General features: G+C 47.7%; 10 protein-coding genes across 10 annotated transcripts in view; 6 read left to right on the top strand and 4 right to left on the bottom strand.

The window, feature by feature from the left end:
• Positions 1 to 141: 141 nt before the first annotated feature.
• PADG_00668 (fructose-bisphosphate aldolase 1) lies at positions 142 to 1484 on the top strand (the record flags this gene model as incomplete). Its single annotated transcript, XM_010758148.1, has 4 exons — positions 142 to 249; positions 325 to 435; positions 514 to 816; positions 924 to 1484. The coding sequence occupies 4 exons, from the start codon at positions 142 to 144 to the stop codon at positions 1482 to 1484; spliced, it is 1083 nt and encodes a 360-aa protein (XP_010756450.1).
• A 3309-nt stretch (positions 1485 to 4793) lies between these two features.
• On the top strand, positions 4794 to 7907 carry PADG_00666 (uncharacterized protein; the record flags this gene model as incomplete). Its single annotated transcript, XM_010758147.1, has 3 exons — positions 4794 to 4886; positions 4975 to 5523; positions 5589 to 7907. The coding sequence occupies 3 exons, from the start codon at positions 4794 to 4796 to the stop codon at positions 7905 to 7907; spliced, it is 2961 nt and encodes a 986-aa protein (XP_010756449.1).
• A 1127-nt stretch (positions 7908 to 9034) lies between these two features.
• On the top strand, positions 9035 to 9620 carry PADG_00665 (uncharacterized protein; the record flags this gene model as incomplete). The annotated part of the gene is made up of 2 exons (XM_010758146.1): positions 9035 to 9100; positions 9198 to 9620. 2 exons carry the CDS (start codon positions 9035 to 9037, stop codon positions 9618 to 9620), a joined length of 489 nt encoding a protein of 162 aa, XP_010756448.1.
• Positions 9621 to 11450: 1830 nt separating this feature from the next.
• Positions 11451 to 13165, top strand: PADG_00664 (uncharacterized protein; the record flags this gene model as incomplete). Its single annotated transcript, XM_010757622.1, has 4 exons — positions 11451 to 11612; positions 11789 to 11936; positions 12046 to 12824; positions 12935 to 13165. 4 exons carry the CDS (start codon positions 11451 to 11453, stop codon positions 13163 to 13165), a joined length of 1320 nt encoding a protein of 439 aa, XP_010755924.1.
• Positions 13166 to 13347: 182 nt separating this feature from the next.
• Positions 13348 to 14548, bottom strand: PADG_00663 (homoserine dehydrogenase; the record flags this gene model as incomplete). The annotated part of the gene is made up of 2 exons (XM_010758145.1): positions 13348 to 14432; positions 14515 to 14548. 2 exons carry the CDS (start codon positions 14546 to 14548, stop codon positions 13348 to 13350), a joined length of 1119 nt encoding a protein of 372 aa, XP_010756447.1.
• Positions 14549 to 14931: 383 nt separating this feature from the next.
• PADG_00662 (uncharacterized protein) lies at positions 14932 to 16161 on the top strand (the record flags this gene model as incomplete). The annotated part of the gene is made up of 1 exon (XM_010758144.1): positions 14932 to 16161. The coding sequence occupies one exon, from the start codon at positions 14932 to 14934 to the stop codon at positions 16159 to 16161; it is 1230 nt and encodes a 409-aa protein (XP_010756446.1).
• Positions 16162 to 16949: 788 nt separating this feature from the next.
• On the bottom strand, positions 16950 to 21393 carry PADG_00661 (autophagy protein ATG11; the record flags this gene model as incomplete). The annotated part of the gene is made up of 4 exons (XM_010758143.1): positions 16950 to 17132; positions 17349 to 21062; positions 21134 to 21245; positions 21326 to 21393. 4 exons carry the CDS (start codon positions 21391 to 21393, stop codon positions 16950 to 16952), a joined length of 4077 nt encoding a protein of 1358 aa, XP_010756445.1.
• Positions 21394 to 21864: 471 nt separating this feature from the next.
• PADG_00660 (uncharacterized protein) lies at positions 21865 to 22793 on the top strand (the record flags this gene model as incomplete). Its single annotated transcript, XM_010757621.1, has 3 exons — positions 21865 to 22057; positions 22151 to 22340; positions 22418 to 22793. 3 exons carry the CDS (start codon positions 21865 to 21867, stop codon positions 22791 to 22793), a joined length of 759 nt encoding a protein of 252 aa, XP_010755923.1.
• Positions 22794 to 23851: 1058 nt separating this feature from the next.
• PADG_00659 (uncharacterized protein) lies at positions 23852 to 24412 on the bottom strand (the record flags this gene model as incomplete). The annotated part of the gene is made up of 3 exons (XM_010757620.1): positions 23852 to 24022; positions 24136 to 24293; positions 24340 to 24412. The coding sequence occupies 3 exons, from the start codon at positions 24410 to 24412 to the stop codon at positions 23852 to 23854; spliced, it is 402 nt and encodes a 133-aa protein (XP_010755922.1).
• A 2829-nt stretch (positions 24413 to 27241) lies between these two features.
• The window catches only part of PADG_00657 (uncharacterized protein), a gene marked incomplete at both ends in the record, with an annotated part of 1019 nt that continues 694 nt past the window's right edge, over positions 27242 to 27566 (bottom strand). Inside the window, one exon of the mRNA XM_010757619.1 lies at positions 27242 to 27409. Coding sequence (XP_010755921.1) covers positions 27242 to 27409 — 168 coding nt within the window. The remainder of the gene's footprint in view (positions 27410 to 27566) is intronic.

Here is a 27566-nt window from a genome sequence, read left to right as displayed (position 1 = left end):
ATTATTGGCTCAAAGCTAACTAACTCTGGCAATCCTCTTTCATAGCTTGTTCCATTTTAGACCTAGTTATCCCACCAAATCTCCTCCGCTCTTAACCAACGCTGACGAGTCGCCAACCAAGAATACATACATAGAGTCATCATGGGCGTGAAAGACATTCTCTCCCGCAAAACTGGTGTCATTGTTGGTGATGATGTCCTTCGTCTCTTCCAGCATGCCCAGGAGAAGGTCTTTGCTATCCCTGCCATTGTATGTCCAAATTAAATTCCAACTCCAATATCAGTTATGACAGTCTGACTAACCCAATTCTCTCCTGTAATACAGAACGTGACCTCCTCTTCCGCCGTTGTGGCCGCTCTCGAGGCTGCCCGTGACAAAAACTCCCCTATCATCCTGCAAGTGTCCCAGGGTGGGGCTGCTTTCTTTGCCGGGAAGGTAAATTCAACAGCACGCCGCGGTGAGGACAAAGCATGGGCGAACTTTTAAATACTGACCAAAAGTAATCAAAAACAGGGCGTTCCCAATGGAAATCAGGAGGCCTCTGTTGCCGGAGCCATCGCTGCAGCTCACTACATCCGAAGCATTGCCCCTTCTTATGGCATCCCAGTCGTTCTCCACACCGACCACTGTGCCAAGAAGCTGCTGCCTTGGTTGGATGGCATGCTTGATGCGGATGAACGCTACTTCAAGCTCCATAAGGAGCCTCTCTTCTCCAGCCACATGATCGATCTGTCTGAGGAGAGCGTCGAATGGAACATTGAGACTACTGCCAAGTACCTCAAGCGTGCTGCCCCCATGAAGCAATGGCTGGAGATGGTGAGTTGAGAAAAACCCACACACATACATACACCCATCTGGCGCAAATGAAGAAAAATCTTTCTGCATAAACACGGCGATTCATCTGCTGATACCATAGCAAATAGGAAATCGGCATCACTGGCGGTGAAGAAGACGGCGTCAACAACGAATCCGTCGACAACAACTCCCTCTACACCCAGCCAGAAGACATCTACACAATCTACAAGACCCTCTCGGCCATCAGCCCCTACTTCTCCATCGCCGCCGGCTTTGGCAATGTGCACGGCGTCTACAAGCCCGGCAACGTCAGGCTGCACCCGGAACTCCTCTCCAAGCACCAAGCCCACGTCAAAGAGAAGACCGGCTCCTCCAAGAACAAGCCCGTCTACCTCGTCTTCCACGGCGGCTCCGGCTCCACCAAGGCCGAGTTCAAAGAAGCCATTAGCTACGGTGTTGTCAAGATTAATTTGGATACAGACCTGCAGTATGCATACCTTTCCGGCGTGAGAGATTTTGTCCTGAAGAAGAAGGATTATCTGATGAGTGCTGTTGGGAATCCTGAGGGTGAGGATAAGCCCAATAAGAAGTATTTTGATCCCCGCGTATGGATTCGGGAGGGTGAGAAGACAATGTGTGCTAGAGTTCAGGAGGCGTTTGATGATTTTAATACTTCTAACCAGTTGTAGATCAGGTGGGACGGCTTGTAAAGAAAAGTGCAAGAATTTGGATGTATGTATAACTGATGATGAGGGTGAGCGAGTGACGAAGCGAGTGTGTTTATATATCGTGAAACTTAATAATAAACAGATGAATGAAAAGTTGGAAGGACTTTTTTCACTGAACTCAAGAATGCAAATGGTGTAGATTGTAGGTGTGGAGCAAACACTCCAATCTCCTTCATTGCAGATTGTAGTCGAGGTTCGCTCTTTGAGAACAAGTCTTCATGCATCAGATTCGAATTTTTTTTTTTTTTTTTTTTTTTTGAATTGATTATCTTCATCTTCAGGAATTCAGGGCTGGGTATTCATTTTTGGCCCGCCCTTTGGGCGCTGCAATGATTGCAAATGACCGGAAATCATGTTGGGTCATTCAAACCCTATTTTTTGTTCATGCCAATAACTAATCAACTGCTTCATAACTATGCATTATTTCAGAAATGCAATCAAGCTCAATGACCATTTAACCTCTATTCATCCCGGGCCGAGTGATCTCTGCCGCGGGCAGGATAACCCGCCTTTTGAAATGGCCCTTGCCAAACGTCTTCTTCCCTCATGAGAAGCGGGCCTCTGCTGAGCTGGTTTGCATTATCATCAAAACAGATATTTGAAAATTGCAACCTTTCTTTCTCCTATTAGATTGGGGGATCTCTACAACGCTCATGTTACTATGCCTGCTGCGATCGGTTTGTATGTAGCCCCCAAAACCGGCCAAAAATGTCAGTGAGGATGCCTCCGCAGCGCAGAAAGAAGCCAGGTCAAAGTTGAATTCTGCCAGAAGTCTCAAACATCTTTGCTCATAGTCCGTTACACGTCTTAACTTTTGTTGTCTCTGCGGGTGGAGTGCACCTCGCACTATTTACCTGAGAGGGATGTGTATAGATAGTTGTGAATGGACACCGCACAAGTGGGATGCAGAATGAATGACATTTGAGAAATTAAGTCTGCTGAATGATCAAGTTGAAGTTGTGTGCCGTATGCGGCTATATTTATATTCAGCTGATCATTCAGAGTAGAACTCAAAAAGTAGCTGTTAAGAAATTCACGCCTCAAAGAACCAATTGGTTTTCTTTTTGACAGCAGATATGAAAACTGAGAAAAAGGCCCTAGCAAAAGAAGATGGGGTAGATTTGAAGCTCGTATGCATAACAGAAGCAAAAGGAGCAAGCATATCCTCAGCGGCACAACAGCTCTGGGATTGATTCAGTCTCGGGTGTTGCAGTCAGTCAGTCTAGAAGATGAACTGTCCTCGTATGTTAGCTGCGTGAGATAACAAGAGCAGCAAAATTTAGCCATTTTCAGATACACCAGTAAAAACGTTGCAACCAGCAGACCGATCAGTCAATTGGAGAGAGAACGGACAATGGCCAAGTGAAGGCTTGAAAATGTCGGCTTTGCTGCTTGCTGTCTCTCAGAATTAGAACCGCTACCCCCCCTTTCCCCCGAAGAAGCCCCTGCGTCTATAGCACAGGAACCCATGCCCTTATTTCTGCTGCCTGGAGCTCTGAGATGCGCGGCGAAGAAGGGAAAGCCGAAGCGCTGTTGCACCCGCTGCTGGAATGCACAACTCCACCGCCAACGTTGCGTTGTAAAAGAATGGGGGCGAGTGGACGGAAAAGGATTGCGTAATTGCTGTATGCATTTGTTTCCCCTTTCCATGGTTGGTGTCCTGGAGCTTACTAGGATCTTCTAGTGACTGGCATCCACGATGATGTCTCGGAGTGGACATGATAGAGCTATCATACAATGAGCAGAGTCGCATTTGCATCTCATCAGGAATCATCTAGTGAGGAATGTTGGAACAGCCAACCTTTTTCTACCCTGCTAACGAACAACCCCCCTCCCTCCCCCTCCCCCTCCCCCTCCCCCTCCCCCTCCCCCTCCCTCCCTCTGGTTTCGGTAACTAACTAGTTACTTATACAACTAATTACCATCGTCTAATTACCGCTGCCTCGCATCCCTCTTGCAACTACTGGGTGAAAGGGTTTAAGATTCCAACGAATTGAGGGGAATGCTACCCAGGCTAAACTGAGAGCAGGATTATTACTCGTTTCCGTTATTTTTATCCAACGAAACTGGAATGAAATTATTTTCCCTGTTTCCGCCCTTCCACCCGCCACAAGGCCCATGGTCCAAGAGACCCGCTGACGAATTAATTAGCCGGCGAGCCAGTAACCAGTAAGTGACCAGTCCAGCCCTAAGTTGTTGCTAAACTACACCAAAGTACCCAACTAACCCCCTTGTGAAATATTCGGCTCCTTCTTCCATGGCCCCATTCATGCCCGCCTTTCGCCCACTGGCACGCGAAAAAGGATAGGATGAATAATGATAATAATAAGTGTGGATCAATGCCAATCGTTGGAGTCGGGGGGTGGTCTGGATTCTTGGACCCCCTGCGACCAAACCACCCGCACATTTCAGCCAGTGAGCGGTCCACCAGCGGTGCCAGACGCTGGAGGCGCTGATGTGATGGGCCGCCCGCCCCCTCAAGGCAATGGAGTCAACGGACGGACAGACAGACACAACAAGAGGCAGCATGGCATGGCTTAGACGGAAAAAGTTGAGACATTATTATTCTTAAAGCGATTCTAATAATATTCTGCAGAAGAACAGAGGTTATCCGCGGCTGGCCTTTTTCTCCCTGAAACCTTGGTTAAAAATATTTTTTGTTCTTACTCTTAGCCATCGTTCGAGGGAACTTTGTTTCGTCTTTCTTTGGATCTCCGAGTTTCCTATTTACGCCCATTTTGTTATTTATCATTCCGGTGGACAAGAGAAGACGTTTCACTTTCCCCCGCTCTTTACGTATGCAGACATTGAGAATCTCTGGCATCCTCCCCCTTATGCTGTCGGTTTGCCACTTCTTCCTCACATCGTTCATTTTTTGGGGGGTTATTAATCTCTCTCACATTCTTCGTTTCTGAACTCCACATTTTTTTTCATCTCCCCGCCGGCGGATCTGTATAATCCGCTCTATCCGTTTCAGCATTTCGGTTCAACTACTTCCAATTCATCTGCGAGTCTTCCACCACCATCTATCTATCTCTCTTCTTCCTGTGTCCCAGATATATCCTCATCAGTCGGTGGTTGCCCATCTACCATCTGCTCACGTGGGATCTCGGAGCCTGGTGATGGCATCACCGTCTGCGGTTTAGCTGGGAATGTCTGCTCGTTCGTCTTTGGTCTCTGTCATTCATTCATTTAGGAAAGATACTGTGCACAATCCATATTTTTAATAGATGCTTCTAATTGCTTAAACATATCCGCGCCTTAATTGTCATGGAGGGCGCTATCTTATTAGCTCGCCAGAACGGGGGCACGTCCCCCGCGGACCAGTTTCTGAGCCTCATCCAGAATCCATTCAGTTCTGCTGTATGTCATAGCGGTATATCCGGATAGACCCCTTCATCAACCCAATGCTGATGCCAACTGTGCTAACCCTTCTTGTTTTGTTTTACAGTTCCAACTCAATGCGTTCTGGGCGTCGTTTGGTACATCCATAGGACTGACGCTTCTTCTCGCGGCGATCTTCTCCCTCTTTCGCCCCCGCAACTCCCTCGTTTATGCTCCCAAACTCAAGCATGCGGACCGGAAACATGCGCCCCCTCCCCTGGGCAAGGGTCTGTTGGCCTGGCTCACTCCTGTCCTAAAAACGACGGAAAGCCAGCTCGTGGACTGCATTGGCCTCGATGCCACAGTGTTCCTCCGCTTCACCAGAATGTGCCGGAACATGTTTCTGGTTACTAGCATCATTGGCTGCTTCATCATGATTCCTGTCAATGTCTCTCAGAGTAACACATCGAGAGTGCCGGGTATCAATACCTTTGTGACCATGACCCCACAGTTTATCTCTACCAGGGCCATATGGAGCCATGTCGTTTGTGCTTGGATATTTGATATTATCGTTGCCTACTTCCTCTGGCGCAACTACAGGGCCATTTCTGGTCTAAGGAGACATTATTTCCAAAGCTCGGAGTATCAGAAAAGTCTCCATGCCAGAACTATTTTGGTACGTTATTCTTATATCCCCCCACATTTAAGCCGACCTTATATAGCTCATACGTTTCAATGTAGGTCAGGCATATACCGCCAGATTACAGAACGGATGAGGGCCTCCTGCGCTTGACAGACGAGATCAACGTGACACCTTCAGTACCCCGAACCTCGACCGGCCGCAACATGAAGCACCTGCCAAAGCTGATAGCAGAACATGAGAAGATGGTCAGACAGCTTGAAGCAGTACTGGCCAAGTATTTTAAAGATCCAGACCGACTCCCCCCGAAACGACCCACTTGTCGTCCATCGAGAAAATATCAGGAGGAGCATGGCTCAAACAAAGTCGACGCGATTGACTACCTCACCGATCGCATTAGGGACCTCGAAGTTGAAATCAAGTATGTTCGCGGATCGATTGATACCCTGAATGCCATGCCGTACGGATTCGCTAGCTGGGAATCAATCGAAAATGCCCATGCGGTGGCGTATGCTGCCCGAAACAAGCATCCGCATGGCACGACGATCACTCTAGCGCCACGACCCAACGATATCATCTGGGATAATTTGTCCCTGACCCACAAAAGCCTGAAATGGAAACGCTTCATCAACTTCATCTGGTCGACCGTGCTGACCGTGCTGTGGATCGCGCCTAACGCAATGATAGCCATTTTCCTGTCTGATTTATCCAACTTGGGGCGGGTCTGGAAAGGATTCCAAAGATCGCTTTATTCGAACCCGAAAACCTGGGCAGCGGTACAAGGTATTGCAGCTCCTGCGCTTACATCTTTAATCTATTTGGTCCTTCCTATCGTCTTTAGACGTCTTGCAATCCGCGCCGGAGACATTACCAAGACTTCGCGGGAGCGCCATGTCATTCATAGCTTATACGCTTTTTTTGTGTTTAACAACCTGGTGGTATTTTCGCTATTTTCGGCGATTTGGGCGTTTGTGACCGCAGTGATCGAAGCGAGAAATAACAATAGTGACGTCTGGGACGCGCTCGTCAAGGGACAGCTCTTTCTTAAGATTATGACAGCACTTTGCCAGGTCTCCCCTTTTTGGGTCACTTGGCTCCTGCAGAGAAACCTAGGTGCCGCAATCGACCTTATCCAGATTGTCAACATGGCATCCATCTGGTTTGCCAAGTGGTTTATGACATTGACTCCCAGACAAATGATCGAATGGACGGCTCCGCCCCCATTCCCCTACGCAAGCTATTACAACTATTTCTTATTCTATGCGACAATAGCACTCTGCTTCGCGACGTTGCAACCAATGGTTCTCCCCGTAACCGCACTCTACTTCGCAGTCGACTCCTGGCTCAAAAAGTACCTCCTGCTCTACGTTTTCGTCACCAAAAATGAATCAGGAGGCCAATTCTGGCGTGTCCTCTTCAACCGTTTGCTCTTCGCCGTGATTCTCTCCAACTTCGTCATGGCCCTAGTTGTGAAATCCAGGGGAACCTGGACAATGGTTTTCTGCCTCGTCCCTCTCCCATTCCTCATGCTCGGGTTCAAATGGTACTGCAGGCGCACCTTTGACGATGGCCTGATGTACTATAGCCGTCTAATAGCGTCTGACGTAGAGTCCCTCGGCCCGGGCAAATCAGGAAAGAAGGCTGAACGAATCGCCTCCAAATTCGGCCATCCGGCCCTCTACAAACCGCTGATGACGCCAATGGTCCACGCAAAGGCGGCTGAGGCGCTGGAGAAGATCCTCAATGCACGCCAAGGTGCCGGGGTTAGCGTCAATGGCGCCCCCATCACAGGCGAGTACTCCGATATTGCTCTGCACAACATGTCCTCGAACGAACCGGGCAGAGCATCTCGACCACCGGCCAATGCACCGTTTGAAATGGTCCCCGAGAACCAGCTTGACTTTTCCTATTTCAAAGACAGGCCTGACTTCCGCGATGAGTTTGGCGGTGGCATCTACGGGCGGCCGGAGGATGTGATAAGTGAGCGGTCCCACACGCCAAGGAGCTTTTTTAATGATTTGGATACGCCGGCTTCCTCGCGGTCGCCATCGCCTGTTCGTGTTTCACGGCTGAGCATTGGTGGCGGAGAAGTGCCGGAAGATGGAACAAACCCTCATGGGCACGCGAGGACGCCTGATAGCAACACTATGCCGGTAGTTCCTAGAATGGCACGGCCCCCTTTGAGTCGGCAGGGGACATCGGAGGGCCAGATACGGCCGTTCTACAATATGTCGAATAACGAGAGCGAGAATCACCTTCTAAACAACATCGAAACTCCACCTGTTCGATCATCCACTGATATCGCGTCGTATGATCGATGGGGGTCGAATCGTACTGGTACTTCTTCTCATGGACCACCTGCGACGCACCGCGGTCATGATGATACGTCTCATGAGGAGTATCGCGGCGTACTGTATTAATTTCTATTTCTCCCCTGATGTTAATTGATTGCATGCAGGTTGCTATCGACTATGGGAGGTGGCAATTGTTGTTATTATGTATATTTCTTCTCTTGGTAATTTCTTTTTGGAACTTCTATGAAACATTGGGTGGGGGCGTCTGATGTGTTATGTTTCAAAGGTATTGTGTTTTCTTTTTTTAGACTTCTGCATATACAAGCGTGTATCTGAATGCCGATGTTGGCGTTTTTTAGTAGATATTTAGACGGTGGGATATGTAGGGCACATGTTTTCTCTTTTTTTTTTTTTTTTTTCCTTTTTCAATGTGCATTGGGATAGATCTATCATCACTCCGATACAAAATAGAGGGTTTTCCTGTACATCTCTGGGGTGTTAAAAATCATTTCTCTTAGATCCTCTGGCTGGAAAAGTGCTGCGAATCAATATCTACATAGCTACTTTAACTTCAGGTTCATTGAACGTAAAGTAGTTTATCCAACCGAACTGTCCCATACGTATCTTAAGCCCTTTAAACATTTGCCAGGGAGGTCGCATCACGTGCTCCAGCCCTTAGTTAGCTGCCGCCTCCCAAAGGTTTGTTGACCTGAAGCTGGCGCAATCCCCGCAAACTGCTCCGTAGGCTGACAACCTTTGTAAAGGCAACCAACTCAAGACGGGCTGTTGATGCTGAGACTTGCCTCCCTATCGCAACGTGTCAGACTCTTTCCTCTGACCTCCTTCCATCAGTTCTTTGCAGATAATACGCTCTTTATTCCCTGCACAGAGCTACGAACAAGCACACACTCGTCATCTTAAGGCCCACCATGCCCGAGCCCCTCGAGAATGAGCTATAATGAGGGATTATAGAATATTTATCTACATATCTGGACTTTCCAGAAACAAATGCGCTTTCTAGGAAGAGCACAAGGCTTCTTGTTCTGCTTCTTTCCAACACTCCAGGGAGCAGCAAAAGGGGGCTGAAAAAGAGCATTAAGGGGGGCGGAGGGAAACAAAAGAGTAGGAGGTTTTCGGATCTGGATACAGAGGGGGCCTATAGGCTTCCCGTTTTTCTTCACGTCATAAAGAGAGCGCCTGGGAGTAGCCTCTTTTCGTTGCGTTTTCGAGACTGAGGCTAGCGGCGATCAACCATGACGTGGTACTCACTGCTTCCACCAGGGCTAACAGCGTTCGAAGCATGGTTGGTTCGGGTATTCGTATGTCAATTTCTCCATCTATCCCCCTTCTCCTCTCCACGTCGTGTTACCTTGTCTCCCTGTCTTACGCATTGTTTTCCTGCTCGATGGGTGTTAGATCTTTCTAGGCACAATCATAATCGCCCCTTGGGCTTTCCTAATTCTTTACGACATACTGCTGTACATCTGGCGTGCCTGCACCTATGAGATCCCCATCATCGGCGGCAGGGCGAGGGGGAGACAGAGGCCCCAAGCTCCGAGTTTCAGTGAGAGACCTGATGGAAGGAGGAGGACATTTAGTTTGAGAGGTTCGACACAAGATGGACAGGGCGAGAATGAGCAGTTGGGAAATAGCGATGAAGAATATCGAAGTCCCTTTGAGATTAATTCTCCTGGCGATGGCATCGTAGGTGAGGATGATGCTTTTGGGGATGCTGGGAAAGACAATGAGAAAAGGCAAGGGGTTGGGGTTGGGGTTGGGGTTAGATATAGGAAACTGTATGCGGAACCAGACGAAATCGACGGTGATGGAGGAAGCTAGGTAACATCTTTCATCTTCTGATAAGCTCTGGATTTCTACTACCACCGCTTCCTATCAAGTGTGCATGTATAAACGCTATGCTTTCCTCTCACAGATACCCTCGATTCTCGTACCGCTCCTCAGCAACCTCCCGTATTCCAAACACGAATCTGTCGAAATGCTACTCCTGCCCAAACCTCCGTCAGTAATCGAAGACTGATAACGGATCGTCCTTGATCAACTCCTGGGTCGTAGGACTGCAGCTGCGCGCAAACAGAAAACCCACAGATAACAGGATGATGTGTTGTTTTGAAGTTGTGAAATACTCCAACACTTGGATCTTGTTCCGCATATTGTATCCAACTACTTCTGCAACCACCAGAAAACGGGCATCGTCGATATCGATTTATCTCACTCGTGTGTAACTAGGTTATGTTACCTTGTTCCCCTGGGACTCCGTTTTACTTTTCAATTTATGTCTCTTTACTTGTTTTGGGTGGCATATGCGCAGTTGCTTTATTTATTTGTCTGCTATTGGATTTTCTTGTTTCTTAGCCTGGTGAACCAGCTATTGTGCGGAGAGGTGTCCCTATCACCGGTTTGATCTTATCACCCCCCGTACGGATTTGCGCAGTTTCAGGGCGTGGGCGTTGATTTGGAGTTAGTCAAAGCTCTGTATCTGATTATTTGTATTTTGCAGCATCGTCCTGGACTTCTTGTTGGCTTTTTATGAGATTTTTCCCCTTTTTCTTTCCCCTTCGGTCTTGCTGAAGAACCCGTGTAACCTCTGGCAGAGACAGACAGGGCCGAGGTGCTCCAGGTGAACCTATCCATGTCCCTGCAGCAACTGCATGAGCCCTTTTTTGCCTTGCATGCTGCAACATCATAGTGCATAGTTCTCCAGCGCGCTTTCGAGGCCCCAAACACGCATTGCCTGGGAAACTTTGACTGCACAAACAACACACTTGCAAAGTTTCGCAACCCTAAGATGGAATTTAGAAGCCCAGTGTGTGAGTTAGGAAGTTTATTCCAAGGGGTTATTACTATTGTCTTTGGCGCCTGGAAAACGGGGGGCCTGCTAGAAGCCTTGCCGCAGGGTTGTAGGATCCGGAAACACCGCTATCGCTTGCTTGCAAAAGGGGTCATGGCAAGGCCAAGTAATAGGGTGACTGGGAGTGAATGATTTAAATACCTCAAGCTAACTTTTCCTGAGAGATTTTCTTTGTTCCAGTCTGAGGGCTAACTTGGAGTGGAATTTGCAAGGTCTGGATGGCAGCCGGTTCCACCATGTTGTAGATGCCGTTGAAATTCACCCATCCAACGGATAAGAAAGCCACAGGAAACGTCGACGACATGATAGATAGATCCCTGAGTTTCAATGCGGACACAAAGACACTCTCCCCGCACTAGTTAATAGAAGTAAATTTCCAAGGCTGAACAGTGATTCTGTAGATCTCTGGTTGCCGCCCAGCCCGAATAAGGCGGATCAGCAGTTAGTAAATTAGTCTAATAACTATCCCCAACCCAGATAAAATCCAGCCTTGGTGCCAGCTTTCTTCAAGAGACAATCCTCTTTTTTATGATTAGCAGCTGCACCTTGACTACGAATCCTCAATCCCATTACTATCATAATCTCAGCGGCAAGAGGCGCGTCTTGGACAATGTCGTAACGTTGTCCTTTCGTGTATGAGGAGATAGTTGTAAGCTCCCCCAACGCTTCGGCTCCAGAGCTTCCCCAGATTCCGGTGATAGTTATTTATAACCGGAATTCAAACTTCCCCCGTCCAGCACTTTCAGAAAACAAACAGCACAACAACAGAAAAAGATACAAAACAAAGGCTGTCAGGCAGCATGGGTCATGCAGCTATGTTCGTTGATTATGTTCCCTACCGGGACCAGATCACCAAGGCGATGGATCTCTTGATCCAGTATTTCTCCATGATGAATTCTATGACCAAGCTTGTGCTGTGCTCACTCCTCATGATGGTAGTGCAGCGGCAAAGGGCCAGCAAGGTATGTTATATTTCTTGGGTATATGCGCATTTCACGAGTGCGGGCTTATTGTATTGCATCTTTGAGGAGGCTCATGGTCATTAATATTCGAACGGTAGTTATTGTTATTGTTATTGTTATTCTTGAATATGGCTAATGTTCAGTGTAAAAAATAAAAATTAAAATAAAAAATACAGAGAGCAGAAATTGAAAAGCAGAAGAAATTCGAAGCTATTTTATCTACTTCAGATTTTCCTCCTGTTGAACCCTTAAAGGACTTCAACTGGGAAAAGACCGAGCCGCTCAAGTTGAGACCGTATAAGCCAAAATACCACCTTACAATGGGTATGAAATCAACATTTTCTACCTCCTATTCGGCAGGATAGAAAGCGGCAATAGACATGTTGAAAGCAAACAGTGAGAGATGTATCCATAAGGCTTACTTTTCCCACAGCTCTCGAAAATCTCGACCCCAATGAGCTTATCCCGATGGATAAGACATACAAAGAACGGATCACTCACCGCCGCGAACTGCTCAAGGAATATCCCGATGTTGTCTGCCGCGTGAACAAGGACGACGACGATGCAGACCCTCGAATCCGCAAGGCGGTTGAGGAGCTATATAGGTACATTATGGGGATATATCTACCCGGCAGATATCCACAGATGTTCAAACTTGCCCCGACCGAGTTCGAAACCGGGCCGACCCTGATGGTCCGCAATCTGATCACGAGGGAGCTCCTCCCAATACAGATCAGCCCAACTCGTTCGACAAGAAGTATCTTGGAAACATTGATCAAATCCGTGGATGAGGATATGTTAATCCTGCTGCCGGAACAGAATAGTGACGATGAAGCTGTCGACAGCCACAAGGGCGGAAACTCTAAGCACGAAAAGAAGGATATATATAGCGACGATTCATCTGCCGGCCGCTCAGTTCCGGTCAAGTACGTCCTCCAGGCGTATGCGACATGTTTCCCTTCCGGTTTCGACACGCGGAAAAAACTTGGCAAAGTATTAGCTGACATCCACGAACCGGTGCCTGGGTACAAGGAAAAGCTGGAGAAGAGTATGGATCGGTTTTTCCACAAGCTGGAGCCGGGCAAGTATGTCAAGCGTGTCAACTGGAGTGTCACGACAGGGGCGGAGCTGTTTGCGCCGTTTGGAGGCATTCATGCCGTGGAAGGGGAAGGGATAACGCCGATTAAGCTTGAAGAGCTGGATGTTGATAATGTGAGTTTCTCCTTAAACCCCTGCCCTTTTGGATGCCTTATAGGATGAAGGATCCTTATATATTTTTCCTCTTCGGGGAACCCCAAACTAATAATGGGGAAACCGCTTAGACCTTCCTGCGCTGTGAGCGTCAGACTCTCTACCGTCTACCACAGTCTAAGGCCCTAGTGTTCTCATTCCATACATACCGATATCCAATCCAGGAAATCAAGCATGAGGGATCGGGTGAGGACCTGGTGACGGCAATTGATGGTGTTGAGGAGGGCAGTATGCCACAGATGGCAGGTTATAAACGGATACAAGCGTGGGGAGATGCGGTGAAAGAGTTTTTAAGAAGTTAGAAGTATTTGTGAGCTTTTCTTGTTGTTCTGTGGATAGATTTCGCCTTTGTTGAAGTTGAACTACCAATGCGGGTCTTGAAGTGCGTTGCTATTCTAAATCTCCTCATATTTTGTATATATAATATAATTTCTATTCTTGGTATCATCACATAATTCCTGGGCTGCAGGTCCTATTCAATCTCCTAGTGAAGTCGTTCGAGCACCTTGATAAGATCGGCCGTGACTCCCATGGCAGTAACGGCACCACCAGCCCCAGCACCCTGGATAATCAGCGGGTTCTTCCCGTATCTTTCAGTATAAAAACTGATAATGTTGTCACTGCCCTTCAGACCTGCAATAGCACTATCCTTATCAAACTGCTGCAATCCAACTTTAACAACCTTGCCCTCGACATCTACCCTGCCAACATATCTCACAATTTTCCCCTCAGCCTCCGCCTGGTTCTTGATGGCTTCCATCTGATCATCAAAATCGGGAAGACGTTGCATAAACTCCGCTGCACTGGTGAGCCCCCGGAGCTTAGCGGGAATTAAGCTTTCAACCGGGAATGATTCTGGACTCTGCACTTCCAAGCCAGCAATCCGTGCAAGGATGGTTACTTTCCTAGCGACATCCATGCCATTCAGATCATCGCGGGGATCCGGTTCAGTATACCCGAGGTCTTTGGCTTGGGCGACGACCTGGCTCCATTTCTGCGCAGAAACGCCAGATTGCGCTGTGGCAGGAGCAAAAGAATTGAATAGGAAAGAAAGGGTTCCTGAGAACACCCCCTCGATCCGAGTAATGCGGTCGCCTGTTGCAACGAGGTCGCGCAGGGTGGAGACCACGGGCAGACCGGCGCCGACTGTGCTCTCGTGGTAAACAAGGGAGGAGGTGCTGGCGGCTGTGTTGAAGATATTCTTCCATAGATTAAACGAGGAGGAGAATGCTTTTTTGTTCGGGGTTACGATGCTGATGCCCTTGCTGAGGAAGAGGGGATACGCATCCGCAACTGTGGGGTCGGAGGTATTGTCGACCAAAACGGCGCGGCCGGGAGCTTTTGACAGATATGCGGCGATCTGGTCTGGGTTCCAGGCTCCGGATTGGGTGTATGAGGCAGAGGAGGAGGTCGAGAAGGCAGATTGCCAGTCTGACGGAGCAATTGCGGGGGAATAGCTGGGCGCGGGGGAGGTGACTGTTTGCGAAGACCGGGCAAGCAGGACGAGAGAGGGAGCATTGGGGAGACGGGACAATTGGGTGAGAAAATGGGCTCCGACGCCACCAACTCCTGTGGAGAGGGAATTTTTGTTAGCATTGGGGATATATTTCTCAAGTGAATGTGGGAAGAAGTCTATGCTCGGCATGCGCACCGATGACTCCGAGGTAGATGGTTTTCCCGGACATGATGATTCAGTGGACGTGAGGTGTGGTTGCAAGGGGACGATTAGTAGCAATTGAAGTATCTAGGATTGAATAGAAATATCACCAGGCAAAATATCTAGAATACATATCCCCGTTATGCTGTGGGGGGTGAGAACTGAATGTTGAAGCGGGGTGTTTTGGCGGGGCAAGAAATTAGTTGGTTAAATATAGGAGAGCCAACTGCGGACTAATTCAGCCACCACGTCGATTTTCTACAGCGGTTAATATCTACTTCAACAACTTCACACACTGCCAGCTTACTTCTGCACCTTAACTATGGCCCATGGACTAAATATATGATAGCTTACTCGTTCTACTTCAGATACCCCCTCTCTGGTTTTAGATATTCCCTTTCCGCCTCTGTTATGCCGCCAGATCCCCAGTCTTTATATGGCATCCGCCGCCCAAAATCCACCGCCTCGCAAAAAGACGTCACATCCTCCTCCACACTAGCCTTCACTACTCATCTCTCCGCCCTTATATCTAAAGAATCGAATCTCTCGACCTCCTCATCTGGTGCGCCATCTACAAAAGGCCGGCTCAGACCCTCTCGATCAAAGCCAGATATCTTCTCCGTTCACAACAAGAATACACTGAAACGCGCCGCTGCGGATATATCAGGAGACTCGCCTCACGTTATTCATCAGGTCCACAAACGAGGAATAGATATTGGCTACGTGGATGACGCTACACTTCACCGTTCCAAACGGAGACTGGAAGAAAAGGCTAAGCTTTATGCGGATTTGAAGAAGGGCGAACACCTCCTGGACAGCAGCGATGAAGAAGATAATGGAAGCGCCCTGAAAAACCCTGCGGCATTTGCAGTGAGGCGCGCGGGAAGTAACAGTCTTGTCGACTTTGATCGCAAATGGGCAGAAGAGGAGGCGAGAAAGGCACGTAGGGCGCGAGGGTCAGTTTCTCCGTCGGGTTCGGACAAGGACGAAGACAAGGACGGTCGCGAAACGGAGGACTTTTTGCTTGTCGACTACATCGATGAATTCGGCCGCTCGCGTCGAGGAACCCGTGCGGAAGCTGCAGAGGCAGCTTTGCAACGGCACAGCGCCCCACCGCGGACAGCAGTCGACGACGACGGCAAAGATCCGGACGGTAACAGTAATAATGGTAATGACAACGTCACTAGAAGGATAATACTCCCATCAGCTAAACCGAACCGGCCATCGAAACTCATTTACGGCTCCACAATCCAATCCGCAGCTTTCAACCCGGATGCCAACATCAGTGCGCGCATGGAACATATTGCCAAGACGCGCGATCGCACTCCAACCCCTCCCCCCGAGGCACATTACGATGCTGAAGCGGAAGTCCGTACACGTGGCACGGGCTTCTATGCATTTTCAAAGGATGAGGCGACCCGTAGAGAAGAGATGGATGAATTACTGAAGGCTAGGGAGGAGACGCTTGGGGAGAGAGATATGGCGAAAAAGAGGAAGGAGGCTAGAGAGAAGGCGAAGGAGGAGAGACGGAAGAAGATTGAGGAACTTAGGGGGAAGAGGAGGGCGGAGGAGTTTTTGAGTGGGCTGGTGGATTTGGGAGGGATGGGTAGTGCATGGGGGAAGCAGAAGGAATCCGAATAAGAGGTCTTTGGTTTATTCATAGCTTGGAATCCATGGCTCTGTTTCTTTGAATGGCATTTTTTCCTGAGCTGAATATATACCCGAGTATACGTTTATGAGAGCGATATGTACATTTGTTAATGGTTACGGCAAAAATACACTGGCAACGGAAAACTATACCAATTCCAAGGGGGTTAGATTTATTAATAATGAATATATCCTTCATGCGCCTTCTGTATAACAATACTGTGAAGCTGGCCCATAAAAGAGGAGAGAGTAAATAGCGCAGTAATATGCTTCATTCAACAAGATGCAAGCAACGGTGAATGATACCAAATCCAAAAACAAATGGCATTAGACACACGCATACCTCACTACTCTTTTTTAACCAAATATCCTAATTGAATCACCCGGCGCGGGGGGGGGGAAGGATGGTGTGATAACACTCGTTCTCTTGAACTAATTATAATAATCATAATAGTAAAATTAGAAATATGGAAAGGAATATAAGATAAAAGGCAACCAAACATAAGGATAAGATGTGCGTGTATCCGTCTATCAATAAATCTGCCTTTCATTCATCCTCCTTGATAACCAGGAAGAAGTTCCAATCCACGCGAACCCCTTAAGTTTCCTAAGAAAACACCACATGCCTTTAGGCTAATGTGTCAGCTTGGTTCATCATAGACGCATGCAATACGTACGAGATAACCGTCAGCGAGAGTGTCCCAGGCCAAGGTTCAAACTTTCCTGTTGCCAGACATATCTACTCTTCGATTTCTGGGAGAAATAATAGATCTTGTTACCTATTACCACCTGTCACCTAGACTTTCAGATCGGTAGTCCAACGACCAAAGCTTCTCCCAAGGCCGTGGCCTCGATGCGCGTTTGTTCGGCGAAGAGATGGGTGAAGAAGGAACAGCGCTTGCACGGCCGCTGTTATTCCGGCTAAGAGTTCGGGGTCGAGAACCAGCTCTGTCCCGTTTGGCACCCTATTTCCAGGAGAGATATAAGAAATAGACAGGGGAAATTATCAGCCGACAAACAAACATGTTTTGGACGAACGAAAGAAAGAAAAGGAGAATGGAGAAAGAAGAAAGAAAAAAGTAGAGACAAAATATTGCAATAAATGACATTTACTTGAAAAGAATTGAAAAGAATATTCTTTATTCTCTGCCTGAAGGACCCGATAAGAGATCTCTGCGAACCTCGTCGAAAATAGGTGCTTCCTCCCTTCGCCGCAGTGCACCCGAATCCCCTTCCGCTGGCAAAACAATACCATCCCCGATCGATTCTGCAGATTGCAGTGCGGGCACTGGAGTGCCTATCTTCGATGCCGAGCTGTTTCGCCTGCTATCAAGATTCTTCGTCAACGTCTTCGTTGCCCCACCCCCATTAGATCCCCGCTTCAAACGGATACTGCCTTTCGCGTCCACATGGGCCGAAGCAACGGTAGTCTTAGCCAGTCCTGGTGTACTAGGCGCCCCTGGCTTTTCTTCCGACGCATCAAGTAGATACCAGCGCAGACCATCGGAGAGTTCGAATGGGTTGTCGTCATCCATAACTGAAGCTCCATCACTTGTTTCCGCAATAGAGCGGCGATCCGGATTCGTGCCGTTCATGGATTTCGACAGATCAACCACTCTCTCCTCGATCTTTGAGATTCGGGCAAGAAGCCAGTCGCGGGTGTGTAGTTTGTGCACTTCCTGCTCTCGGAGGAAGTAGTGGGGAGCGCCAACATTGAACGCAGCCCAGGATCGTATGGCCTGGTTGCGCGTTGGTAAGAATAGTGCCAGATCCCCCTCCTTGAATGACCGGTACGCAATCTTCTCATGAGATTCACTCTGGAAACGGCGTGACTTCTCACGATAACCCCGAGCTTCCTTTTGCCATTTACGTGCTAGTGTTTCGATATCCTTCACGCGCTTGACTATTGCTTCCCCGAATGCCTCGACGTTGAACTCATTAACAGCCGTGATGAACGCAGTGTAATTTGCCTGTTCCTCTTCGGGATCATTGGTGTGTATCCACTGTAGCAATTTCGGATCATGAATCGCCGGAGTAACGGAGGGCAAGCTGATGCTCTCCCCAAGGATCGAACTGTTGTTGACCTTCGACGCTCGTTGAATGACCATATTTTCATCTTGACGGATAATTGTGAAACCGAGTTGGTGTAGTATGCGGCTGAGCTGCTCAGCTTGGGAGAAGAGCTTTTCAGAAAGCTCTTTCGCCCAGATTCCTCTGGTATTAAGCCGTATAATGGTGCGCTCTCCAGCTGCTTCCAATCCTTCCACTTTTGTTTTCCAAGTGCGGATCTCCTCCTCACAGCTAAGTGTGTGAGATTCCGCAGCGTCGAGTTTTTCGGTTAATGTAGCAACTTTGCGCTCCTCTTCAGCAACGCGCTCCCTTAGAATCTCTGAGCCAGTCTCTCCAGCAGTGAACTTGGACCTTAGAGTTCTGACCTGTTGACGCTCGTCCTCCAGTTCCGATTTGACGGCCGAAAGTTTTCGCGTTTCTTCACTCTGTATCGTTTGCAGGCGAGATCGTTCAATTTCTTCGGCTGCAAGGCTTGTCCTTAATGTATTGATTTCAGTTTCCATTTGTTCCAACCTCGCCAACAAAGTCCTGTTTTCCTCATGCGCCTTGGCTGAAGCTTCGTCGGAACCCTTGGCATGGATTGCTAGGCCTTCTGACAAGACCTCTATCGCTCTGACAAGAGAGGGCAAATCTTGGGGAGCAGAACCACCTGGAGAAAGGTGGGCATGGGCAGTCTGTAGAGTTTGTATGTAGTCTTTTTGATTTCGACCGAATTCTTCGAGTCGATCTTGTAAGGTCGAATTCTCGGTGTTGGCCTTCTCGTTACTCTCATGGTAAGTTTGGACTTGAGAAGTGAGATCCGCTATCTCCTCAGCAGACTTCTTTTGCAAGGCATCGAATTCTGATTGGAGCAAGCTCAGTCGTTCATCCGCACCAATCCTGTCATGTTCCCGGGCATCCATTACTTTATCAAGTTCCTCTTCGGCTTCTTCAAGTTTAATTTTAAGCTTTTTGGCCTCCAAATCCAGAAATCTCCGTTCATCTTCAAATTCACGCTGTTGAGCCTCTAAATTTTCCATCAAGTCCTTTTTGGTGGAGTGAGCTTCTTGGATTTTATAATTGTTGGACTGGCGTTCGACGTGCGCTTCCTTTTGCATTTTTGCGACCGTTTCTTTTTCTGCAAGCAGCTCAGCTTCAAGAGTAACAATTCGTTGCATTAATGCCTTGTCTTCTGGAGACTGGTTTGACGACATTCGACGGGAGGATATTGATGACCTTCTTGACAGTTGATCTGGGCGGGGAGATGCTGAATATATGGGTATCTCAGAGCCAAAATGTGTGCTGGCTGGTCGACTCATCTGGCTCTGGCGATGGAGCAGATCTTCAAGTTTCCGAATACGGCTCTCTGAGCCCTTTAGTTTGTCTTCAAGTTTGGTCTTCTCGTCTTTCAAGCTGCGAACCATATCATCGTCACGACCAAGGAATGAACTTCGACCAAGATCAAAAACGCTTCCATGTTTGAATGCCTTAGATTTTCGTCTCTGGTGTCGCGTAGGCGTGTCCAAATCTTTCAATAGTTGCGTTAGCTCTTGAACAGCAGAACTCGTATCAGGCTTAGTTTTCAGGTCTTCGATATAGGCTTCGACCTCCTTTCGTGAGACTTCAGGCCATTCAGGCACCTGTGTCCCTTGAAAGTTGATCTCTATGCCGGGCGTGCTTTCTTCAAACAAGGAGAGAAAAGCACCCATGGCTTTCACCCATTTCTTCCTTCGACGTTGCTCTTCATCCCGAAAACTTGCAAGTTCCTCAGCGATGCTCAGAGAATCGGTTTTTATTTTGTCACTCCATTCACGACGGCGAACGGCCTCGACGAGAACGGACCCATACAAAACAGGTAGGTGAAAAGCCTCGTATAACGTATCAAAGACCTCCCCGTCAACATCCAAATTGGATAGTTCTGCTTGAACGCTAGCTAATCGAGATTCTATGTTGGAGATTTTCTGCATTCGGCTAACCGCGGACTTCATCGCTAAGTTCCGTTTCTTGATGGACTGGTCCAATGTAGTCTGTATCTCCAGACACATTTCCATCATAGACGGAAGGAGATCCTTTGTATGATTCAACGCCATCCTCGAGACACTTGACAATGTTTTTTGTGTGTTCGGAAGCGCCAGCACATGCTCATAGTCAGAGTTGATTTTCTTGGAAATTGTTTCAATCTCCTCTAGAAGACCACTTGCATTTTCTTGGGGTGATGGATGGGATGCTTCTACCAGTAACTCCGTTTCTGACACCACCTCATGGACCGCTTTCTCTATCTCATCCATACGTTGGGCGAATCGCTCAGACACGGTAGACACCTGGGATCCAGCACGCTTGACCTGATCCACATCAATGTAGTCCTGTAGAGTTCCAGTCTGGTGGTCCTTGGCTTTCTTGGGGGTTGATGGACGTCGCAGGAAGGTAAAGTCTTGCTTCGCCGGGATGGTTTCAATGTTGGCAAGCGCACGACGCCAGCCGTCAAGAACCAGCTGCTGTTCCTTAAATATATCGTTCGCCCACGACTGAGACTCCTGGAACTTGTGTTCTAGGTTTCCGACGTGCGATTTCAGATTCTCCAAGGCAACATCCACAGCTCGATTGATGACATGTGTGTGCTCGATCTGGTTGTCGATCGCTTTACTGGTTGGAGCGCACTGTGTCGCCAGATTTAAAGCCCACTCCCTCCGTGCCATGTAGAGACTTCGCCATGCTTGTAAGTTATTCTGATCTGCTAAGGTATTGGGAGGGTTTTCCGGAGTAAAACGTTGGGGTGGTGCGACTTCTGGGAGGTCTCTAACTGCGTTGTCGCTTATATATAACCGGTCATAGACGAATATTTCATTCTATCTGAGTTAGCCAAATAAAATATTCACCAGGTAGGTTATGAGAGGGGCACTGCTCGTATATTCTATACCTCTGTAGCAAGAGTCTGCGGCCTAACATTCCTCCCGCGAGCAGTCATCAATATTTGTCGCTGGGCCGGTATCGAGACTTTCCTGGAGATCCATGTTCGCAAAGCATCAGGCCTAGTAAACAGCACCATTAGTTCATATACTGCTTCCACATTGACTCAGGTATCTTATATATTGTAATCGGGGGCCCATACGAAGCGAACGAAACGGGATCAGCAAGCAGCTGCTCGCCCGTATGAGCAACGTAGATATGCAATGACATCCCCCCTTCCAGAGCCACTGAAACAATCCCTCACGGGGATAGCAAGGTGGTAGGGCCAGATAAAAAGGAGTTCATGGACGGGGGGAAGGTTGAAGCAGTAAAATGATGTTAAACTTGGAATGCCCCATCCATGTACAAACATACTATCATCGGGCTGTAAAGTAATTACTCCGTAGTTATGGAGTGGTTGGTTGACAATTTAGTTAACCGCCCGGTCTGGGGCAAGGCTTAGCTCACTTTTAAGCTTCCACCCGGTCCCACCCAAACCACTTGGACATTTGCTCTGGATCCAAAATATTTTATTTACCTGCCAAGCTGAAGCGTGTCAGTTGATCGATCTGTTGCCGCCTGACTGAGTTCCTGTCTGTGATAAAATATATATGGACTAGTGTTTAAATCATCTTTGTGCATTCTTACTTCTTCATCACAAGATGCATCATTGACACAACTGGCTATATTATATTGCCCGCAATGGCACTGGACAGTGAGGTGCCTGTTACCAGGTCACAGTCGCAGCTGGAACCTCACGAAACAGCTCTGCTGGAGCTTGCAAACACTAGTAGCACCCGAGATGTCATGTCACTGTCTCGCAAGGAACTGCAGGTCCTAGAACTCTACGACCGCATCCAGGAACAGGAACTTGAGGCGGCTCTGCTATCGCAAGGTATGCCCCCTCTACTTATGCTCTGAGCATACTTTTGCCTTCGGTTTCGCCCAAAACGGTTATGCTAACAGTCTCTCCATCCATCGTAACTAGACTACGTTGAACCAGCATCTGACGATGCCGATGCCGATGATGACATTGAAGAGCGGCTTGCCCAAGCAGAGCGCGAATTATTGGAGGCCAGATCTACATACTCCGTAAGGAGGAAGGCCATTGAAACTGTCCTGATGACAGACCCAAGCATTCAATCAGTCCATGCAGCATCCAACTTCCCCCCTGAGAGGTATTCTAGCCCCTTCCCTAGATCTGAATGGCGATACTTCGTAATCAACCTTACTTACATATCAATTTAATACGCAGAGCCCTTCTCCCGCTCATAAATCGCCGTGACCTCCTCTCCCTCATATATGAGAACCTCTCCCGCGCCCACGCATCATGCATCCAGACCCTCTCAGACGCAAAAGTGGAAAATATCCAGCACAATGAAAAGAATCAGCAAATGGTGCAGACTCTTCTGGGACTTACGAGTGCAGAGAAGACGTGGAGAGAGGAGATTACAGACCCGAAGCTTAGGGCTCAGTTGGAAACTGTGGAGAAGGAGTGTAAAGCTGAACAGGCAAACTGGGTGACCATCAAGCGGATAGTTAGCGCTGCGATTGTCGCGAGTGGCATTGACTGGGCGGAGGATGAAAAGCTGCGTGACCTGGTGGTTGATGATGTCGCAGATGATGCTTGAGGAACTGTGATTGTTTTGTTTCTATGCAATTCTGCCCAGCCTACGGAGAATTGGTGCCGTGGGGAATAATTGAAATTTGGGTTGCTTGTTACGGACGGTCGGTCCTTTTGCTACCGATAACCTTCTCTTTTCCCTAAGGGAAAGAAACACGAGATAAATGATCTCTTGTATTCCAAATTTACACGACATGGCGTCTTCCTTCCTGTCTGATATCCGATCCCTTCAACACACACTGCGTCCGCCGCCCTATCGATATGTTGCATGAGATGGTAGCGACGCGGAGATCAGCGCGACAAATTCCAATGCGATCAGACGATCTAGACTACCCAAAAGTATTTGATTAAAAAATGGTTATGAATTTCTTTTAACATGCACGATCACGAAAATGGACAGATCTTGCGTTTAGATGAATCAAGAGTGCGTTGGAACCCGCTTTAAGACTCGATTACCTATCTCCTCCACCCGCCCATATCAAACCTTGTTCCTCGATAAAATGGAACAGGAAGAGAACGCACGGACGGAACAACATCCACACACCCCCTTAGCGGCATATACAAAATGTGGGGTTATATGTTCGTTCTTACCATGCAATTCCCGTACGATTTCCAAACAGGGAGGAATGAATGCAAGGCTGAATTTGCTTGTTTGCCAATCGGCCTGGTCTTCTTGTGTGCAGAGTGGAGGAAGAAGCAGAGGGACTATCTTGAGGCTGCCGCCCCGCGTCTCTTAACGCATATTCTATTGATAACATGACTTAAGGTCATAAGTAGTTTCTTTCATGCTGCCCTGCCTGCTGGGGGGAGCTGGAACCAAGTTCACGACTCTGGTTTTTTTTGATTCATATCATATGTCAGAAAAGCTGGTATCTGGAAAAGTGAAGTTTTGTCACCGCTTGGTTTCAATTATTCTGATGTGTTAATATACAGACCTCCGAGGCTCTGGAAAAAGGCTTAGCATTTCACCCTTGGATAGCTATAACACATCACATCATGCTAGCCTGGGCCTAGCAACGCTCAGGTCATAAACTCTGCATCATCCCATCTCTCCAGACAGTCCTACTAATAATCATCCACGATGATTTTGTTGGCCTCTCGCAATTCTTCCCCGGTAAAGTTCGCTCTTCCTAATGGTTCAGGCACTTGCTGCAGCTTCCTCAAGCTGTTCATGAATCTAAGCATACGCCTAGTACTGTTCTTTTCAAGCCACTTATCCTTCATATCCCAGTCGACCTAAGTTTCATCTGTAAATTATTCTGTTTCACGCTGCGTGATGAGTCGATCTTAGTAATACGTTTGATGGGACGAGGTATGCGTGGTTAGCTCTACATATAAATTGATAGAACAGACAATCCCGGCAGTGGTCCAGGTATTTTCATTCCGTCCGTAGACTTCAGGTCAAATCTCCTGCTCTCCGCTGCCGTTGCGAAACTCCCTTGCGAACCCGATTCACCGCACTCGGTGTCTGCTGCAGCAGCCCTCTCTGTCCTCTCGCTACCCAATCCTGAAACACAACGTACCGTCAGCCACGCAAGCATCGCTACCCTCACTAGATCCCATAAACTTGCCGTACTCTGCTGTAGTGTCTGCGTCAATCCGTCGCCTCTCCTGGATTGCGCCCATTGATTCCTCGCCGCAGAACTTATTTCTAAGCTGGGCTCCACTGAGGAACTCCGCCTTCCATTCCACCCAATAACCCAATAACCCAATTCATGAACAGACTCATGAACTGGAATGCCATGACGAGCGCTACCAACCAACCGTGATAAAATCCTTCACATGAAAAGAACAGCCCAAGCAAAATGTAAAAAGATAGCTTCGGCATCTAATCATTGAGGTATTGTACAAGAGTATTGTGATATGTATTCCAGTAATCGGCTACGACGTCTAAAAGGGTAGGTGAGATGTATCAGGTGACAGAAGAAGCGTTGGCCTCTGCTTCGACTGTAGAGCCCGTTTGCAGCTCCGGGAACTTTTGTGACGATAGTTAACAAGAGATCGTTTGTCAAAACAACCATAAGTGTCGGGTCTAAAGTGAAGGATATTGGCGGTATTTCCAACATCACCAGGATTTTGACCATATATTTCCATTTCATTTCTTATATAACTACCAAGTAGATTGTTCTGGGCATCCTATATGATTGAGAAGTTGGTTAACTCCACAGCAAGGATTTGTGCCGGCAGCAGAAAAAGAGATAACACCACCACCACCACCAGGATCAAGCACCATGAGCAAACTCCCAGTCCTGAAAGCTCGAGACAACGGGATACTGGTTTAGGAGAAAAGAGAGGTTAAATGGAAGTTAACCGTCACGAAAAATGGATATATAAAGCTATCTGCATAGGCCCATTCCCGACAATAAAATAGTATTCTCTGTCAGTATGAATCCCTCAAGCGGGACAGTCACTCGAAACTGGCCCTGCTTACTGTGAGTAAAACAGCCCGTGCCAAAAGCCTGAGTAGTAATGGATAACGAGATAACTAAACGACGGGCGGGAGCAAGATGGATTGATTCTGAATTGGTTACAGGGTTCACCCTAGAGATCAATGGCAGGCGTCAAAGAAAAGGTTCGAGACCCGAGGCATGAACTTGACGGAAATATATATATATATATATATATATACAACAGTAATATCCGAAAGAGAAAGGAGGAAGAACTGAAATAGCAAATAAACAAAAAACAATCAACAAAACACGACTGTCAAAACAACAAGAACAACTACCCAGACAAATAGATAAAGAATTAAGGATGTTTGCTGCAGGTTTTGTCGAGGGTTGACAACATAAACAGTCTTCATGTGCAGGGCAGAGAGTGGTGGCTAGCTGAGATAGAAGGTAGTTAACTAGAACTAGGAACTTGGGCAACCCATCCGTGCATAGATCTCCGAACAGTAGTACATACATGCATGGGGGCTGTATGAACCATGAAGTAGTGATGTGTGATGAGGAGATGAAGAAAAGGGTATTTGTAACCAACTAGTGATCACGCTACCAATCAGCAAGTCAATTCTAGCTCCATGCATTCTGGTTAGTTATTTCGAGATTATGCCCGTCTATTGTAGTGCGTATTATTTGCATATGCTCCGGTGTCCGTCGTAAAAAGCCACATATAAAATCTTGGTGGTGTGTTGTATTGAGTAACTAGTTTGTTGTCTCAAAGCCCTATCTCTGTTATTATACGCATCCTACGTACAGAGTTCGTATGTATCGAAGCAACGCAGCCAGTTTAAAAATAATAAGCCCTCAAGTCTGATAATTGATTAGAGAAAAATAGGTTGAGAATAAAAATAAAAAAAAATTCCCCAGATAGCCCGGATAGCCCAAATCACCGTATTACAAATTGCTAGGAACATCCTCTTTCAGCAAGTCCCCGCCTCGCTTTTTTGCAGGATCATCATTACTCGGTGCAATCCTTGAATCATACAGGATGATATATTACTCATGGATACCAGCAACAAACACCTCGGTGGGTGTGATATTGTGTGGATCGAATCCAGCTAGAGTTGGCTCGCTTGATACTGGCTTGTTTGTGTTCCAGGTATCTACTCTCGAGTACGACTGGCAGACGACTACCACTCACCTGTTCAAGTGCAAGCACACGTAAATCTATGGTTTTGAAGCACGATGACATGGTTGATTGGTGGATGGATTGATGTTATTTTCCCCCTCAACTCCGTGTCCTCTTAAGCTGGCGTTGAGTACTGGTGTGTACGGACTGGTTACCACGATCCTAATGCTAAATTCGGTACGGTATATAACCCTCACAAAATTATTGTCTGCCAACGACCGTATAAATAGAGTGGTTTCGGTTTCTTGTTGGCTAACCCACTGAGATGGATGGGGGCCGGATTACCAAAGAAATATAACTATCACGATTAAAATACCAAATTTTCAACGGTTAAAAAGGTGTTATGGAATGGGTTTGGGTGGGTAGGTGAGTGGATGGATGAAACAATGAGCAAATAACTGGGGCATCACCATTTTAAATTTTGTTTACAAAACACACGGCGAGGAAGGGGATCAAAGATCAATTGCTGTTACCCGCTACGGTCTGAACCACCGGGTATGAGTGGAAGAGTAATCAATCTGTATTTAAAAGTAATGGGAAGCGACTCTGATCAACCTGGATCAACCACTGATTAATTTACAAGCAATGATCAAGAAAGAGGCAACACGCCAAACGCGACGAGTGGATTTTAATCAGCACGCACGAATTAGCAGGCGACGGTGGAGAGATCAACCAGGCTGGGAAGGAATTTTAAATCAGCACGCACCTGAGATCATTACTGCCACGGCCCACCACTTCCCTCTTGTCTGCCGTTTGCCTGATTCTGTTGGTGGTGCCGTGGTATGGCTGATGTGTATGTATCATACGGTGGTGGTATCGCGAGCGTACTGGACGGGTCAGGTCAGCAACGGTCTCCTCTGGTGGTTGTGTGGTATGGAGTAGTTAAATGACAGTACGGCTGGTACGACTGGTTTGTTTCCCAGCAGATTTCCCCCTCTCTTTGCCTCCTTGGCCTGGTCTCGCCCAGTTTTGCCTCAGTGCCAGCCAGAGCCAGCCAGAGAGAGAGCCAGCCAGCCCAGCCAGGCGGCCCGCCCTTTTTTTACCCTCGCTCTTTTTCTTCGCTGCTCTCCCTCACTCAACTCACTCACTCACTCACCTTCACACCTCACACCCATTTTACCTCACCCAATTTCTCCCATACAACTTTTCGCTGCCATTTTCTTCCCCTCCAAACGCAACCCATAGTAAAACCCGCCCCCCTTCCCCC

The sequence above is a fragment of the Paracoccidioides brasiliensis genome (assembly GCF_000150735.1).
Source record: "Paracoccidioides brasiliensis Pb18 unplaced genomic scaffold supercont2.1, whole genome shotgun sequence".
Classification (NCBI taxonomy): domain Eukaryota; kingdom Fungi; phylum Ascomycota; class Eurotiomycetes; order Onygenales; family Ajellomycetaceae; genus Paracoccidioides; species Paracoccidioides brasiliensis.
The sequence above is the reverse complement of the archived record's forward strand: the minus strand, read 5'-3'. Positions and strand labels throughout refer to the sequence as shown.